At 33.9% G+C, this 13,581-nt stretch overlaps 1 protein-coding gene across 4 annotated transcripts in view; it reads right to left on the bottom strand.

Moving 5' to 3' along the window:
* The window catches only part of Snx14 (sorting nexin 14), a 101,920-nt gene that overhangs the window by 77,630 nt on the left and 10,709 nt on the right, over positions 1-13,581 (bottom strand). For 2 of the 4 annotated variants that reach the window (XM_005324741.5, XM_005324742.5), the window contains exons 2-5: positions 9,219-9,339; positions 6,971-7,047; positions 6,811-6,889; positions 1,778-1,821 (exon numbers count right to left, since the gene is read on the bottom strand). In XM_005324741.5, coding sequence (XP_005324798.2) covers positions 1,778-1,821; positions 6,811-6,889; positions 6,971-7,047; positions 9,219-9,339 — 321 coding nt within the window. The remainder of the gene's footprint in view (positions 1-1,777; positions 1,822-6,810; positions 6,890-6,970; positions 7,048-9,218; positions 9,340-13,581) is intronic. The other 2 variants (XM_013358352.4, XM_021726037.3) reach the window with 1 other exon arrangement.

The following is a 13,581-nucleotide window of genomic DNA, read 5'->3' as shown; positions in this document are numbered from 1 at the left end:
AAAGAAATTTGATACAAAAAAATTTAAGTGAGTGTAAAATATTTATGATAATATAAGTGTAAAAGTTTTTTTAAATGTGTGCTCTATTTGAAAAAGAAAATAAACTGAAACGCAAACATTTTTAAACCAAAATTTCCATATCATCTGAAGTGATATCTTTCATTTTCTTAAAGTCTTGAGGTCCCTAAAAGAATTAGAGCATTTTCCTAATCAAAGGCAAGAAAGATATATATAATGGTGACATCCTAAACTTGAAGATGGTGCTGTTAAGTCCCTTAACAGAATAAGGAAGACAATAGTAGCACCCATGCCTCTATTTTACTCAGAAAGCAGATATTACAACATCAATAGCTACACTGTGGAGAAAATACAATGCTTTAACAATTAGAAATACAACCAGATTTTACATCTGAATAGTCCTAATTAGGGGATGAGTTGAAGTAAGGGCATCTTCAAGAAAGGATTCAATTTATAAAAGGCTTCATCATCAGCTTTGTTTTAAATGATAAACATTCCAGCTCCATATTTAAGACACAAAAGAAATCATAATATACAGGAAAAATTAATTTTCAGGAAAATATGACATATGATCGACATATTAGAATTTTCTTAATATGGTTATACTAGATGAACTCAAGTAGTAGCATTTTTAAAATAGAATATTCAAAATATACTCAATCAATATAAAATTAATATAGATGTCATTATACATTATAAGTCATACAGGCTTATGTGTTCAAATAGGTAGTTAAACATGTTTTATTTAAGGAAATGTATATTCATTAAATGAATATGTTGTATCTCTCTGATTCTCAAACTATACATTTTTTTTCCAGATCTAGAATATTTTCTATGTTCTGCAAGATATAGAGAAAAACAATTTTCTTATTTTGGGAAAAAAAAACATGGTTAATTTTTCTAGGGAATCTACTGAAATTAACTTTGAATTTAATGAAACATCTAAATTATAGACTCCCCCCACCCCAGGTATAATTATTTAAAATGTGAAAACTGTGTGCAAAATTATTAAATTACTACATTTTGAAGTGATGAAAAACTCTACAAGTTCTTTTCTTTAAAAAAACAGACTAGGGCTGCAGTTGTGGCTCAGTGATAGAGGGCTTGCCTAGCAGGTGCAAGGCCTTGGGTTCAATCCTCAGCACCACATAAAAATAAATAAACAAAATAAAGGTATTGTGTCCAACTACAACTAAAAATTGATACATATATATTTAAAAAAAAAAAAACAGACTAGGCCTGGCTCAGTAGTGCACACCTGTAATCCCACTGACTCAGGAGAGGCTGAGGCAAAAGGATCACAAGTTAGCTAGCATATTATTTATGCATATTATTTATTTTTTTTTAAAGAGCTGGGGCATACTCAGTGATAGAACACCTATGGGCTCAATGCCTAGTACCACCAAAAATAAAAGCAGTCAGTCAAAGGCTTTTGTTTTTTCCCTTTATTATCTTTAAATTATTAGTTGATTTCCTACATCAATGATTCTTAACTAGGACCAACTATGCCACAGGTAATATTTGATAATCTCTGAATACATGTTTCATAGTCAGAAAGGCAAAGGAAATAAGAGGTCAGAAATGGTGCTAAATATCATATTATACATAATACAGCCGGGCCCCCTCCCCATGACAAAAATTTGGCCTAAAATGTCAAAAACTGAGGAATCTTGGCTTAGACTAAAAATACATCATTAGCATGCTTAACTTGATGGTATTCACTGTATTAAAGAAGAAAGATCTTATAGAGAGAACATACCTGTACCATGGATAAACAAAGTTTTCCAACACTAACTCAAGAACCTGCATAAAAAGTATTTTTTAAGAGAAAAATAAAATTAATTAACTCTGGAAAAACAAAATATAGAACTTAGTAATATATGTATTACCAAAAACAAATTTAATTATCTCAAATATTGACAGTAATATTATACTTTCATGACAAACTGCACATTTCAGCCTTAAAATAAAAGAAAGACTGTAGCTCAGGGATGGAAAATGACTAGTATGCAAGTAAGCCCTGGGTTCTTTTCCTGGTACCATAAATTAAATAAAATAAAATTGTTACTGACTCTGATACTTCACTAAACCAAAAAAAAAAAAGTTCTATGGAAAGAAGGAAAATAATAGCTTAGATTTTTGCATTCTTAACTTTCTCTATAAGTTGATATTCTCAAAATGAAGAAATAAGTAGCTGAGACTTCAATAAGGGGTCAAAAATATGTGTCATGATTAGCTTTGACAAGATAAAAGTGACTAGAAGGAAACATGAAGGGGAGTTTTGGAGAGCTCATTATGTTCTATTTCTTAATCAAATATAAATTATATAGATATGGTAACTTTTAAAGATTTTAGCTATATGTTTAAAATCAGCATATAAGTTAAATGTAAAAAAGTAACAAAACAAAACAAACCCTAAATGTTAAACCTTCCATTTCTTGGATCAGGGAATAACAACATATTGTAATTTTTATAAGGTGTTACAAAAATGAGCAGTAACTTAAAAAAAGGCAACAGGAAGAGAATGAAACAATATATCTTGCCAATGTACCTTCCAAATCAGACCATACACCTCATTAGGCAGCAGTAACAAAAGTTGTTTATTCTATAACTTGAATATTAAGACAATGATAATTTGGATTTTTTTATTACAAAAACTAAGTATAATCATATTCACTGGGAAAAAGAAGATATATATATATAGGAAGATATAACAATGAATAAGACACAGAGAGAAAACTAGAAAAAGTTTCTAGTTTAAACTTTGGTCCTCTTTATTACCCCCTCATCCAATGACCAAATCCCACTGATTTTACATCCTACATAGTTCTCTTCTACAGCCTCACTGTGTCCTCGTCTTCTTATCCCTTATATTGCAGCAGTAGACTCTAAATTATTCTCCCTTCTTTCAAGCTTGCCCTCCTCCACTCTCCATAGAGGTGCCAAAATGATCTAAAATATGTATTTGACTACATCACTCCTTGCATGAAACCCGCAATCTATCAAGCCACAATACATGAAAGAAAAGTGGAACTACACTTGATTTTGATGGGGAATGCTCTGCATGCCAGCTTCCTTTTTTTCACCTCCCACAGTATCCTGAGTCACATCTGAAACTCTAGTTATACAAGTTTGAAAATCAATGGCTTCCAGGGTCAATCAAAATTTCATCACATAGCTCTTAAAAGTCTTTATATTTCTAAAGAGCTATATAAAATACTTGTTAAGAACTAACTCAGACCTGCCTTTTGACTGAGTTCTGCTACCAATCAAATATGAAACTTGAAAAAAAATATTAAACTGTCTAAATTCCAGTTTATCTTTGGTAATATCAATAACAGCACCCTCTTCAAGGCTGGGTATAAATTACACGAAATAATGCATGTGCATAGCACAGGGCCTAATATACAGTAAGTATACCAATAAATAATCACTACTAAAATATTATTTCTTCATTGCCCACATCCTCCCTCACATCCTCCCTCACACTTTACCCTCCAGCTTACTGAATGCTCCACCTGTTTCAAGGCTTGAGGGCTCCACCTGATGTTTCCCACACTATCAGTCTGACAAACTTTTAGTCATCCTTCTCACTATTATGTCAACAGTTTTGCACTTCCTCCTTTACACCAATTCTATATGTCGTACATTCCTTCCATTATCAATTGCACTCCATTCTATTGTAATTACTTGTTTATGTGTCTACCTCCCCTTCTGAGCTGAAGTTCTAGAATAGAAGAACCAATCAATCATACCTTAATTCTCTTTTTATCCCTAGGCCTACCCCAGTTCCTGCCTAGAGTAAGATCTAAAAAAATGTTTAGTAATGTGAAAGTTTTTGAGCAACAATATGTGGGGATTGAACTCAGAGCATTTAACCACTGAGCCACATCCCTGGCCCTTTTTTATTTTAAGACAAGGTCTCATTAAGTTGTTTAGGGCCTTGCTAATTTGCTGAGGCTGGCTTTGAATTCATGATCCTCCTGCCTCAGCCTCCCGAGTTACCGGAATTACAGCCTGCGCAACTGCATCCAGCAGTTCTTTCAGTTTTGAAGGAACAAATAAAGTGTCAAAGACACAAATAATACTCTTGCTAGAAGTCAACAAAATAATAATGTAAATCACTTATTACATTTTCTTTTTTTTAAGGTTTTTTTATTAGTTGTCAAAACATTACAAAGCTCTTGACATATCATATTTCATACATTTGATTCAAGTGGGTTATGAACTCCCATTTGTTACCCTGTCACTTATTAAATTTTCCAGTAGGCATATTTTTAAAAAATAAAGAGAAATATATGAAATTTTATAATTTTATGTAACCCAATGCATCTAATATATTATTTTAACATGTAACCAATATGAAAAAAAGAGATAATGGCTAGTAGCTACCATAATGGTCAACATAGTTTTAAATCAGAAAATCTTAGAAATCAAAAATGCCTTAGAGAAGCAATGAAAAAGAAAAATGCCAAGTGTTTGGCACTTGAATGTCATTTATATTTAGTCAAAGAAGGTACAAACTGAGGTAAGAAAGGACAGTTAGGCAAGATTCAGATCCCAAATGCTATTGACTACTTAGCATTAAATTTAATTCAATACATATTTATTAGCTACCAAAAAGATGTGACCCCAAACTTGGTGCTGAGAAAAAATAAGACCTCTATTCCCCACTTTCAATGACTTGTCAAGAAGACAAGTCTCTAAAACAAATAACTAAAACTTGTACATTACCAAAAGGGAACATGTAAAATGTGACTAGAACAAAGGTAACAGAATGCATTTTCTACTCCTATGTTATGTACAAATAGTAAAAATTGTCCCATTTCTTTTTTTTTTTTTAAAGAGAGGGGGGGGGAGAGAGAGAATTTTTTTTTTATATTTATTTTTTAGTTATCGGCGGACACAACATCTTTGTTTGTATGTGGTACTGAGAATTGAACCCAGGCCGCACGCATGCCAGGCGAGCGCACTACCGCTTGAGCCACATCCCCAGCCCCATTTCTTTTATTTTTTAATTTTTGTTTTGTTCTTTGTTTTAGGTGGACACAATATCATTATTTATTTTTATGTGGTGCTGAGGATCGAACCCAGTGCCTCGCGCATGCCAGGCCAGCGCGCTACCATTTGAGCCACATCCCCAGCCCCCCATTTCTTATTTTACCCTTCAGTCAATGTTAAAACTAGGATCATAATTCAGGAAGATATGCATTTGTTCCCTGAAGTTCAATGCTCCTTTGAGAATTATAAAATGGTATTGCTACTTCCCTAACATGAACATGTCTGTTTTTACAGAAGGTAATCAGTAACTAGGTAAAGCAGGTCTCTCCATGGCTAAAATGTCTATTTAAACTTGGAATCCAAGTTAAATTGGGAATAGATTATTATTCAAACTGCTTATATTGTAATAACTATCTAGCCCAAAACTTATTAAGTGATATACACTGACATGCTCTATGATTAAATTTTTTAATACGCAACTGCATCCAGCAGTTCTTTCAGTTTTGAAGGAACAAATAAAGTGTCAAAGACACAAATAATACTCTTGCTAGAAATTTTTTCCATAGGAATTGAATATTTTCTGTTTGAGTACACACAGCTATACAGCAAGTAATATTTCAGTCAATGATGGCTCACATATATAACAGTGGTCCCATAAGATTATGAAGAACATGAAAAATTCCTAGTACCTAGTGAGAACATAGCCATTGTAGCACAATAAATTACTCACATGTTTGTGGTAATTCTGGTGTAAACAAACCTACTACAATGACAGCCATAAAATAAGTATAGCACATGTGAGTATGTATAGTATACAATGCTTAATATAAATAAGCAACTATGTTACTGATTTATGTATTAATTACACTGAACTGTTTGTTATATTTATTTTTTAGTTTTAGGTGAACACAATATGTTTATTACATTTTTATGTGGTGCTGAGGATCGAACCCAGTGCCTCATGCATGCTACGTGAGCGTTCTACCACTGATCCACAACCCTGAACTTCTTTGGAGATAGGTTTCACTATCTTGGCCAGGCTGGTCTCAAACTCATAAACTTATAATCATCAGCCTCTTCAGTAGCTGGGGACTACAGGCTTGAGCTACCACACCCAGTTTATACTATACTTTTAATCAAAATTTATTTTTATTTATTTTGGGGGGAGGATACTAGGGATTGAACTCAGGGGCACTCGACCACTGAGCCACATCCCCAGCTCTATTTTGTATTTTATTTAGAGACAGGGTTATCACTGAGTTGCTTAGCACCTCACTTTTGCTGAGACTGGCTTTGAACTCTCGATCCTCCTGCCTCAGCCTCCCAAGCCCCTGGGATTATAGGCATGTGCCACTACACCCAGCCTACTCCTTCATCTTATAAAAATAAAATAAAAAATTTTACTGTACAACAGCATGCAATATCATGCTGGCAATAGCCTAATAGGCTCATACTTACTGTATCTCTTGACTTCATCAAGAGATCACGTCCAATGACTAAACTATACCATTTAGGTTTGTGTAAGTACATTCTGTGATGTTGTCACAATAATGAAATTATCTAATAATGCATTTCTCAGAACATATCCCCATCATTAAGAAAGACATGACTAGGCTGGGTTAGAAGCTCAATGGTAAAGCATTTGCCTAGCATGTGTGAGGCACTGGGTTTAATCCTTAGCACTGCATAAAAATAAATAAATATAGGTACTGTGTCCATCTACAAGTAAAAAAAAAATAAATAAAAAAGAAACACATGACCGTAGCTGGCAATAGTAATTAAATGAATTACCTCTGAAAGAGATGCATCAACCTTAGAAGAAATTTTCAGGTCTAGCCATGGTTGGTAGTTTTCAAGTAGCAAAGAGGGCCTAAAAAACCATACAATTAAACCACTTGTAATTTAATAATGCAATTAGAAAGATCAAGAAATTAAAAAGTACTTAACTTACCTATGTCGTTTACATTTCACTTTACCACAAACAGCACAGCTATGACCTTGTGGAAATAATTCTTGAAGTCCTAACTGCTAAAAAAAGAAAATTGAAGAGGGAGATTCAACTTTACTTTATGTATTACTTTTACTACAGATAATCAACTTTTCAACAGTTTTTCCACTCAATGTCTGTTTAACAGTGATACCATTATTTACAATAAAAACTACCTGCTAACCTGAACTGCCAGCAAAGAAAAATACCTAATGAAATACTTCACAATACCTAAGCCAAATTTCCAAGGTTAGAATTAAAGTCAAGGGGCTGGGGATGTGGCTCAAGCGGCAGCGCGCTCGCCTGGCATGCGTGCGGCCCGGGTTCGATCCTCAGCACCACATACAAACAAAGATGTTGTGTCTGCCGAAAACTAAAAAAAATAAATATTAAAATTCTCCCTCTCTCTCTCTCTCGCTCTCTAAAAAAAAAAAAAGAAATAAAAAAGAAAGTCAAATGTTATGACCACTTATTAAAAAATTCAACCTCTATTGGAATGAGAAATTCTACTGCAAAGGCATAAGAAAAAACAATTTTGTTTCTCCAAAACCTTGAATTCATTGAGGGAGAACCTAAGTGATGACTAGTCAGGTTCCTGACCAAATACAGGGCATACTTTTGGCGCTCACCTTGCACGTGCAAGGCTCTGGGTTCAATCCTCAGCACCACATAAAAATAAACAAAATAAACGTATTGTGTCTAACTACAATAAAAAATTAATAGAAAGAAAGAAAGAGAGAAAGAGAGAGAGAGAGAGAGAGAGAGAGAGAGAGAGAGAGAGAGAGAGAGAGAGAGAAAGAAAGAAAGAAAGAAAGAAAGAAAGAAAGAAAGAAAGAAAGAAAGAAAGAAAGGAAGGAAGGAAGGAAGGAAGGAAGGAAGGAAGAAAGAAAGAAAGAAAGAAATGTTGAGTAAGACTTGATGTTGTCCCACCAGGAGTTGCAGTTGTCTACAACAAAACCGTCATCTACTATGTGTTAGGTCCTGGATTCAATCCCCAGCAACACACACACACACACACACACACACACACAGAACAACAAAAAAAGATACTGCACTAAATCCTGATCTAGAGACCAGAACGTGGCCTTCCAGAGATTTACTATACCACCACCTTTATTGAATTTCAGAGAAACAAATGATTTTGGTTAAGCAAACTGAATAATTATATCTCTGTTTCTGTGGTGAACACAGACATGTATAAAATTAACAGCGTTAGAGGGCTTGCCTAGCATGCAAAAGGCCCTGGGTTCAATCCCCAGCACTGCAAAAAAGACAAGAAAAAATTAACAAAGTTAGATTATTTAACAGAGAATTCCCCATGTCTGTGACTCAAAATCTCCTGGAAATCTTTTAACAGGTATGGATTAAAAGTCTCTAACCCAGAACTATTCAATCAAAATCTGGTGGTGGGGTTCAGAAATATTTTGTATTTTTTTATATATCTTTTCTTCTCTCAACTCTGCCTCCCTCCCTTTCTTTCTTTCTTCATTTAGTCTGTTTCTTTTTCTTTAGTTGTAGATGAACACAATGATTTTATTTTATTTATTTATATGCGGTGCTGAGGATCGAACCCAGTGCCTCACATGTGCGAGGCAGGCGCCTCTACCACTGAGTCACAGCCCCAGCCCTCAGAAATATGTAGTTTTAAAGATGCCCCAAGAGATTCTACTGAACAACCAGCTTTGGGAACCTCTGTTTTAACTTACTGCCCTGCTAGTTAATATTTAGTTGGAAGACACTCCAAAATTATGGATTCCAACTTCCTGAGAAATTTGTATTTTCATTTTAGGCTCTTCTTAGAATTATATACCTTAAAAATAGGCCTGGGGATATAGCTCAGTGTTGGAGTACATGCTTAGTATATGCAAGACCCCAAGTTAAATTCCCAACACCAAAAAAATAAAAATAAACATACATATATATACACAAATATACATATATACACATATTCCCACATGGGGGTGTATGTGTTTGTATATACACATATATATATACACACACACACCCACATACACACACACACACACACACACACACACACAAAGTAAGCACAAATAAATTTCATTTTGAAATTTTTCTGACAGACTTCATGCTTTCTATTATTAAATAATAGTAAATGGATTTTTAAAAATCATTTGCTTTGTTTTCAACAATAAATATTAAACAACATAGGGTCATACATACTGACTTAAAAATAAGAACACAATTTTACCTTGGGTTTGTATTTTATTGTGAAGAGTATATTTGGTAGGAGAGAATCAGGTCCCAAGGAACAGTAGAATGTTACAACTCCAGCAACAAATGACCAGAAGATCATTAAAACATGAAGATACCTTAGAAATAAATGAAAGTAATTATTAGAATCAACGAAAATGTATACAGCTATGCCTTCATTGATTTAACAGGTATTTGTTAAGCATCTACCAGAAAAAAATTTTTCCAGTGATAATTAACTTTCTATAATGTAGCTATTAAATATAATTATCATAAAATGTATGCTGTTAAAAGTATCATTTAATTTAAAGTATAAAGAAGTATAAATTCTCAAAACTTTATAATTTAGTACCTGTGTTGTCATGTTTGACTAACCTATACTACATTCTTCCAGAATACCTTCTAGTGGTATATTCATATTCCATCAAAACTTAAATAAAAAAACTTTTTTACTCAGTACCTAAATTATGCTAGACAGTGCTAGGCTATGGGAATACAGCAGGGCACAACACTGCCATGGTCTCTATTTGCATGGAAAACACTGCCTAGTAGTTTTAACAGGTAGGTAAACAAGCACAATGAAATGAGATCATGTGCTTGATTTTATGACAGAAAGTATATGTGATATGAGAGCACCACAGGCCAACAACTTAACTCAAATTTGAAAGGACAGAAAAGCCTTTTTTAGATAAAGCAACATGTATAGAAAAATTTGAAGAGTGTGGGCCAGTAAATGAACAAAGGACAGCAGGATAGATGAATGAGGGACTAGATAAGAGCCAGGGAACTCAAATTTAAGAAAACCATGTGAGCTAAGGTCTGAGCAGTTTCAAGGAATAAGTCCCTTTGAGGGGAATTTTAAAGAGCAAGCAGGGGGCTGGGGTTGTGGCTCAGTGGTGGAGCTCTTGCCTAGTATGTAAGAGGCATTGGGTTCTATTCTCAGCACCACATATATAATGAATAAATAAATAAAGGCCAGAACACAAAAAAAGACAATATTAAAAAAGAAAAAGCAAGCAGAAACCAGATGATATAGTGTTATATACTAAGTCATATCAAGGAGTCACAACACACTAAGACATGCTAAAAATAAAACAAATGTAAATGAAGTTACAGAAGAAAAAGGTGACTGGGAATGGCAACACTGCTGCCAACACTGCCACTATTTGAGATTCTACATATGTAGCTAAAGGAACTTAGTGAAGTTAGTGAACAACAAGGAAGAAAGTGGTTGTAATGAAAGGATGATAATGTCCCAGAGGAAATGATGCTGGCAAAAATCTTTATATTAAAGAAACTCTGAAAATATTTTATGACATTAGATAAAACACTGGGAGTGAATTCAAACACAAGAGTAGAGCAATTCACCTAGAAACAGAAAAGATGCTCACTCCATATCCTAAATACTCTTGACATATTTTTACATAAAAGTGAACAGCATGAAGTGGGGTCCAATCACAGTCTAAGCTCCTCTCATGACAGTAGAAATGTGAAGCTCTAATAATACTGACATTCACATGTTCTGCCTCTTGGAAAAAAAAAAAAAAAAGGTAACAAGAAGAGAACGAAGTCACACTGCAACAAGGAGAAAAAGGGAGAAGAAAGTATTGGCAGTATTCCAAATCCTGTTTCCATGTTTCTCTGAGGCACAGCTATGCTCTGGTTATTTTTGCACTTACAAAATCTTTCAATAATTCTCCTCTTTGCCAAACCAAGTGTGAGATCAGTTTCTGTTACCTACCATCAAGAATCCTGAGTACCCTGGATGCGGTGGCACATGCTTGTAATCCCAGCGGCTTGAGAAACTGAGTCAGGAAAACGGTAAATTCAAAGCCAGCCTCAGCAATCACAAGGGGCTAAACAACTCAGTGAGATCCTGTCTCTAAATAAAATACAAAATAAGGCTAGGGATGTGGCTCAGGGGTCAAGCACCCCTCAGTTCAACAGCCGGTACCAAAAAAAAAATCCTGAGTAATACCAAGAAAACAATAAAGAGTTTTAAGAAGATGTTAAGAAGAAAAGGGAGAGTATTAGATTAAAACCACTTTGGTTGCAATCTGGAGAATGGCCTAGCCTAGAAATGTGCAGGCTAATTTAAAAGCTTTTGCAATAATCTAGGAGAGTCAATGATGGTCTGCACTACAGAAGAGACAGAAGAAAAGAAGCTAATTAGGTTGAAGACATAGCTCAGAGGCAAAGCACTTGCCTAGCATGTGAGAATTATTGGGTACAATCCAATACCACACACCCAATAAAAGAAACAAAGGTAGGAAGAAAGGGAGTGAAAGAAGTTTATACTTTTGAGAGATACTGGGAAGAAAACAAGAGGACTAAAGTATATGTAAGTAGAAAGGAGAGGTTAAAAAAAATCAGAGTCCTTTCAGGTATCTTAATATATGACACAAGAAAATATTTCATAAGTAATTAAATATTGGGTACTTTAAATAGCCGCACAAAATATGGGTTAAAGACAAAGGAGTTGGAATTATAAGCATAAATATCACTGAAGTAACAGGAATAAATGACATGACCAAGGAATTAAATGCAAAGTTAAAAAAGAAGAGAGCATAAGACATTTAAGAACTAAGCAAAGGAAGAGAAAATTATAAAGGAATCTGGTAATTAGAAGAGTTAGGAAGAAAACCAAAGTCAAACAAGTTACCAATGTAAAAAAATCTCATCAGAGTAGCAGTAAGCAATATGATCAAGTATGTTTAAATAAAGTAGGGGACAGATTAAGAAGTCTCCATTAGCTTTGGCAAGAAGAGGCATGGATGAACTAGGCAAAAGCAATTCTGATAGAACAGCAAAGGACTATGATGGATTGAAATAAGATGGAGGTGAAAAAGTAGATTTGGTAAATATGGACTTTTCTTTCTAAGAAAAGAAAAGTTAAGATGGTAGCTAGAAGGGATTATGAGGATTCTTGAACAATTATATGGTACATATTTTATATATAATTTAACACCCCCCAATGAGACCAGTGTCCATATCAAAAACTAATAATTCTGGTTAGGCACAGTGGTGCACACCTGAAATCCCAACAGCTAGAGAGGCTGAGACAGGAGGATCTCAAGTTCAAAGACAGCCTCACAAATTTAGCAAGGCCTTAAGCAATTTATTGAGATCCTATCTCAAATTTTTAAAAAAATTTTAAAAAGGGTTAGGGATGTGGCTCAGTAGTTAAGCTCTCTTGGGTTCAATCCCCAGGACCAACATAGATTTTTTTAAAAAAGAAATTAATATTTCTGTAGAGAATCACATCAACAATACAAAATAAATGAAAATAAAATATATAAAGTCTCATGTTTGTTCAAGTTAGTTTCTTTCATAAAATGTAATTTAGTACCAAACTTGGGGGGGGAAATGACTTTGTTAGATCTTTTATGAGTTCAGAATTACAGATTAAGGCAACAGGATTGTTTGAGCCTAGGTATTTGGATCTAGCCTGCACAACATGAGCCAGCCTGAAATCCTGTCTTGCAAAATAAATATATATATATTAAATATTATATCATATATTATATATATTTATTATTTATATTATATATGTTATATATTATATACTATATATAATAATTATGCATAATTATATTGTAAGTATATATAATATATATAAATATAGTACAGGCATATTTATATGCCTATAGTTAGAATGAATGAAAATAAACTCTATATGCAATATATGTAAACTATAACTAAAGTAGGCTAAAACAAAGGTGTTATTTAAGATGAAAATTTATGACTTTAATGTACTAACCCCCAAATCTATAGCTTTAAAAGCATTAACCCCATGGTTCCAAACCAGCTTATAATGCACTAATTTCTTTTGTCATTGTCTATTTTATTGGTTTATGTATTTCTTTAATATTCCTTTCCATTTTGTGTTTAGATTTACTCTTTGTTTATATCCCCAACTTTTTAAATGTTTAGCTTGTTGGCTTTTCAGTGCTTCTCTGTGCCATATCCAAGAAGACTGCCCAAATAAGCATCTTGGAGCTTTTTCCCTAGAGGTTCCTCTAGTAGGTTTATATTTTTTGTTATTACTTGCATTCACTTTTAGTTGAATCTTGTATACAAGGGGAGATAAGGGTCCATTTCCATTCGTCTGCTGTGGATGGATAGTTTTCCCAGTATAGATGTTAGAAGAAACTGTCCTTTTCCCATTGTGTGCTCTTGGCACCTTTGTTGAAAATCAGTTGACCATAGATATATAGGTTTATTTCTGGGCTCTCAATACTTATTACTTGATGTGTCTTGTTTTGTGCCAGTATAATGCTTTCCGGTTACTATATCTTTGAAATACACTTTGAAATAAGGGAGTGTGATGCCTTGAGCTTTATTCTTTTTGTTCAAAATTC

This window comes from Ictidomys tridecemlineatus, chromosome 8 (genome assembly GCF_052094955.1).
Source record: "Ictidomys tridecemlineatus isolate mIctTri1 chromosome 8, mIctTri1.hap1, whole genome shotgun sequence".
NCBI classification, from domain to species: Eukaryota; Metazoa; Chordata; class Mammalia; order Rodentia; family Sciuridae; genus Ictidomys; species Ictidomys tridecemlineatus.
Note: the sequence above shows the minus strand (reverse complement) of the source record. Positions and strands in the feature narration are given on the sequence as shown.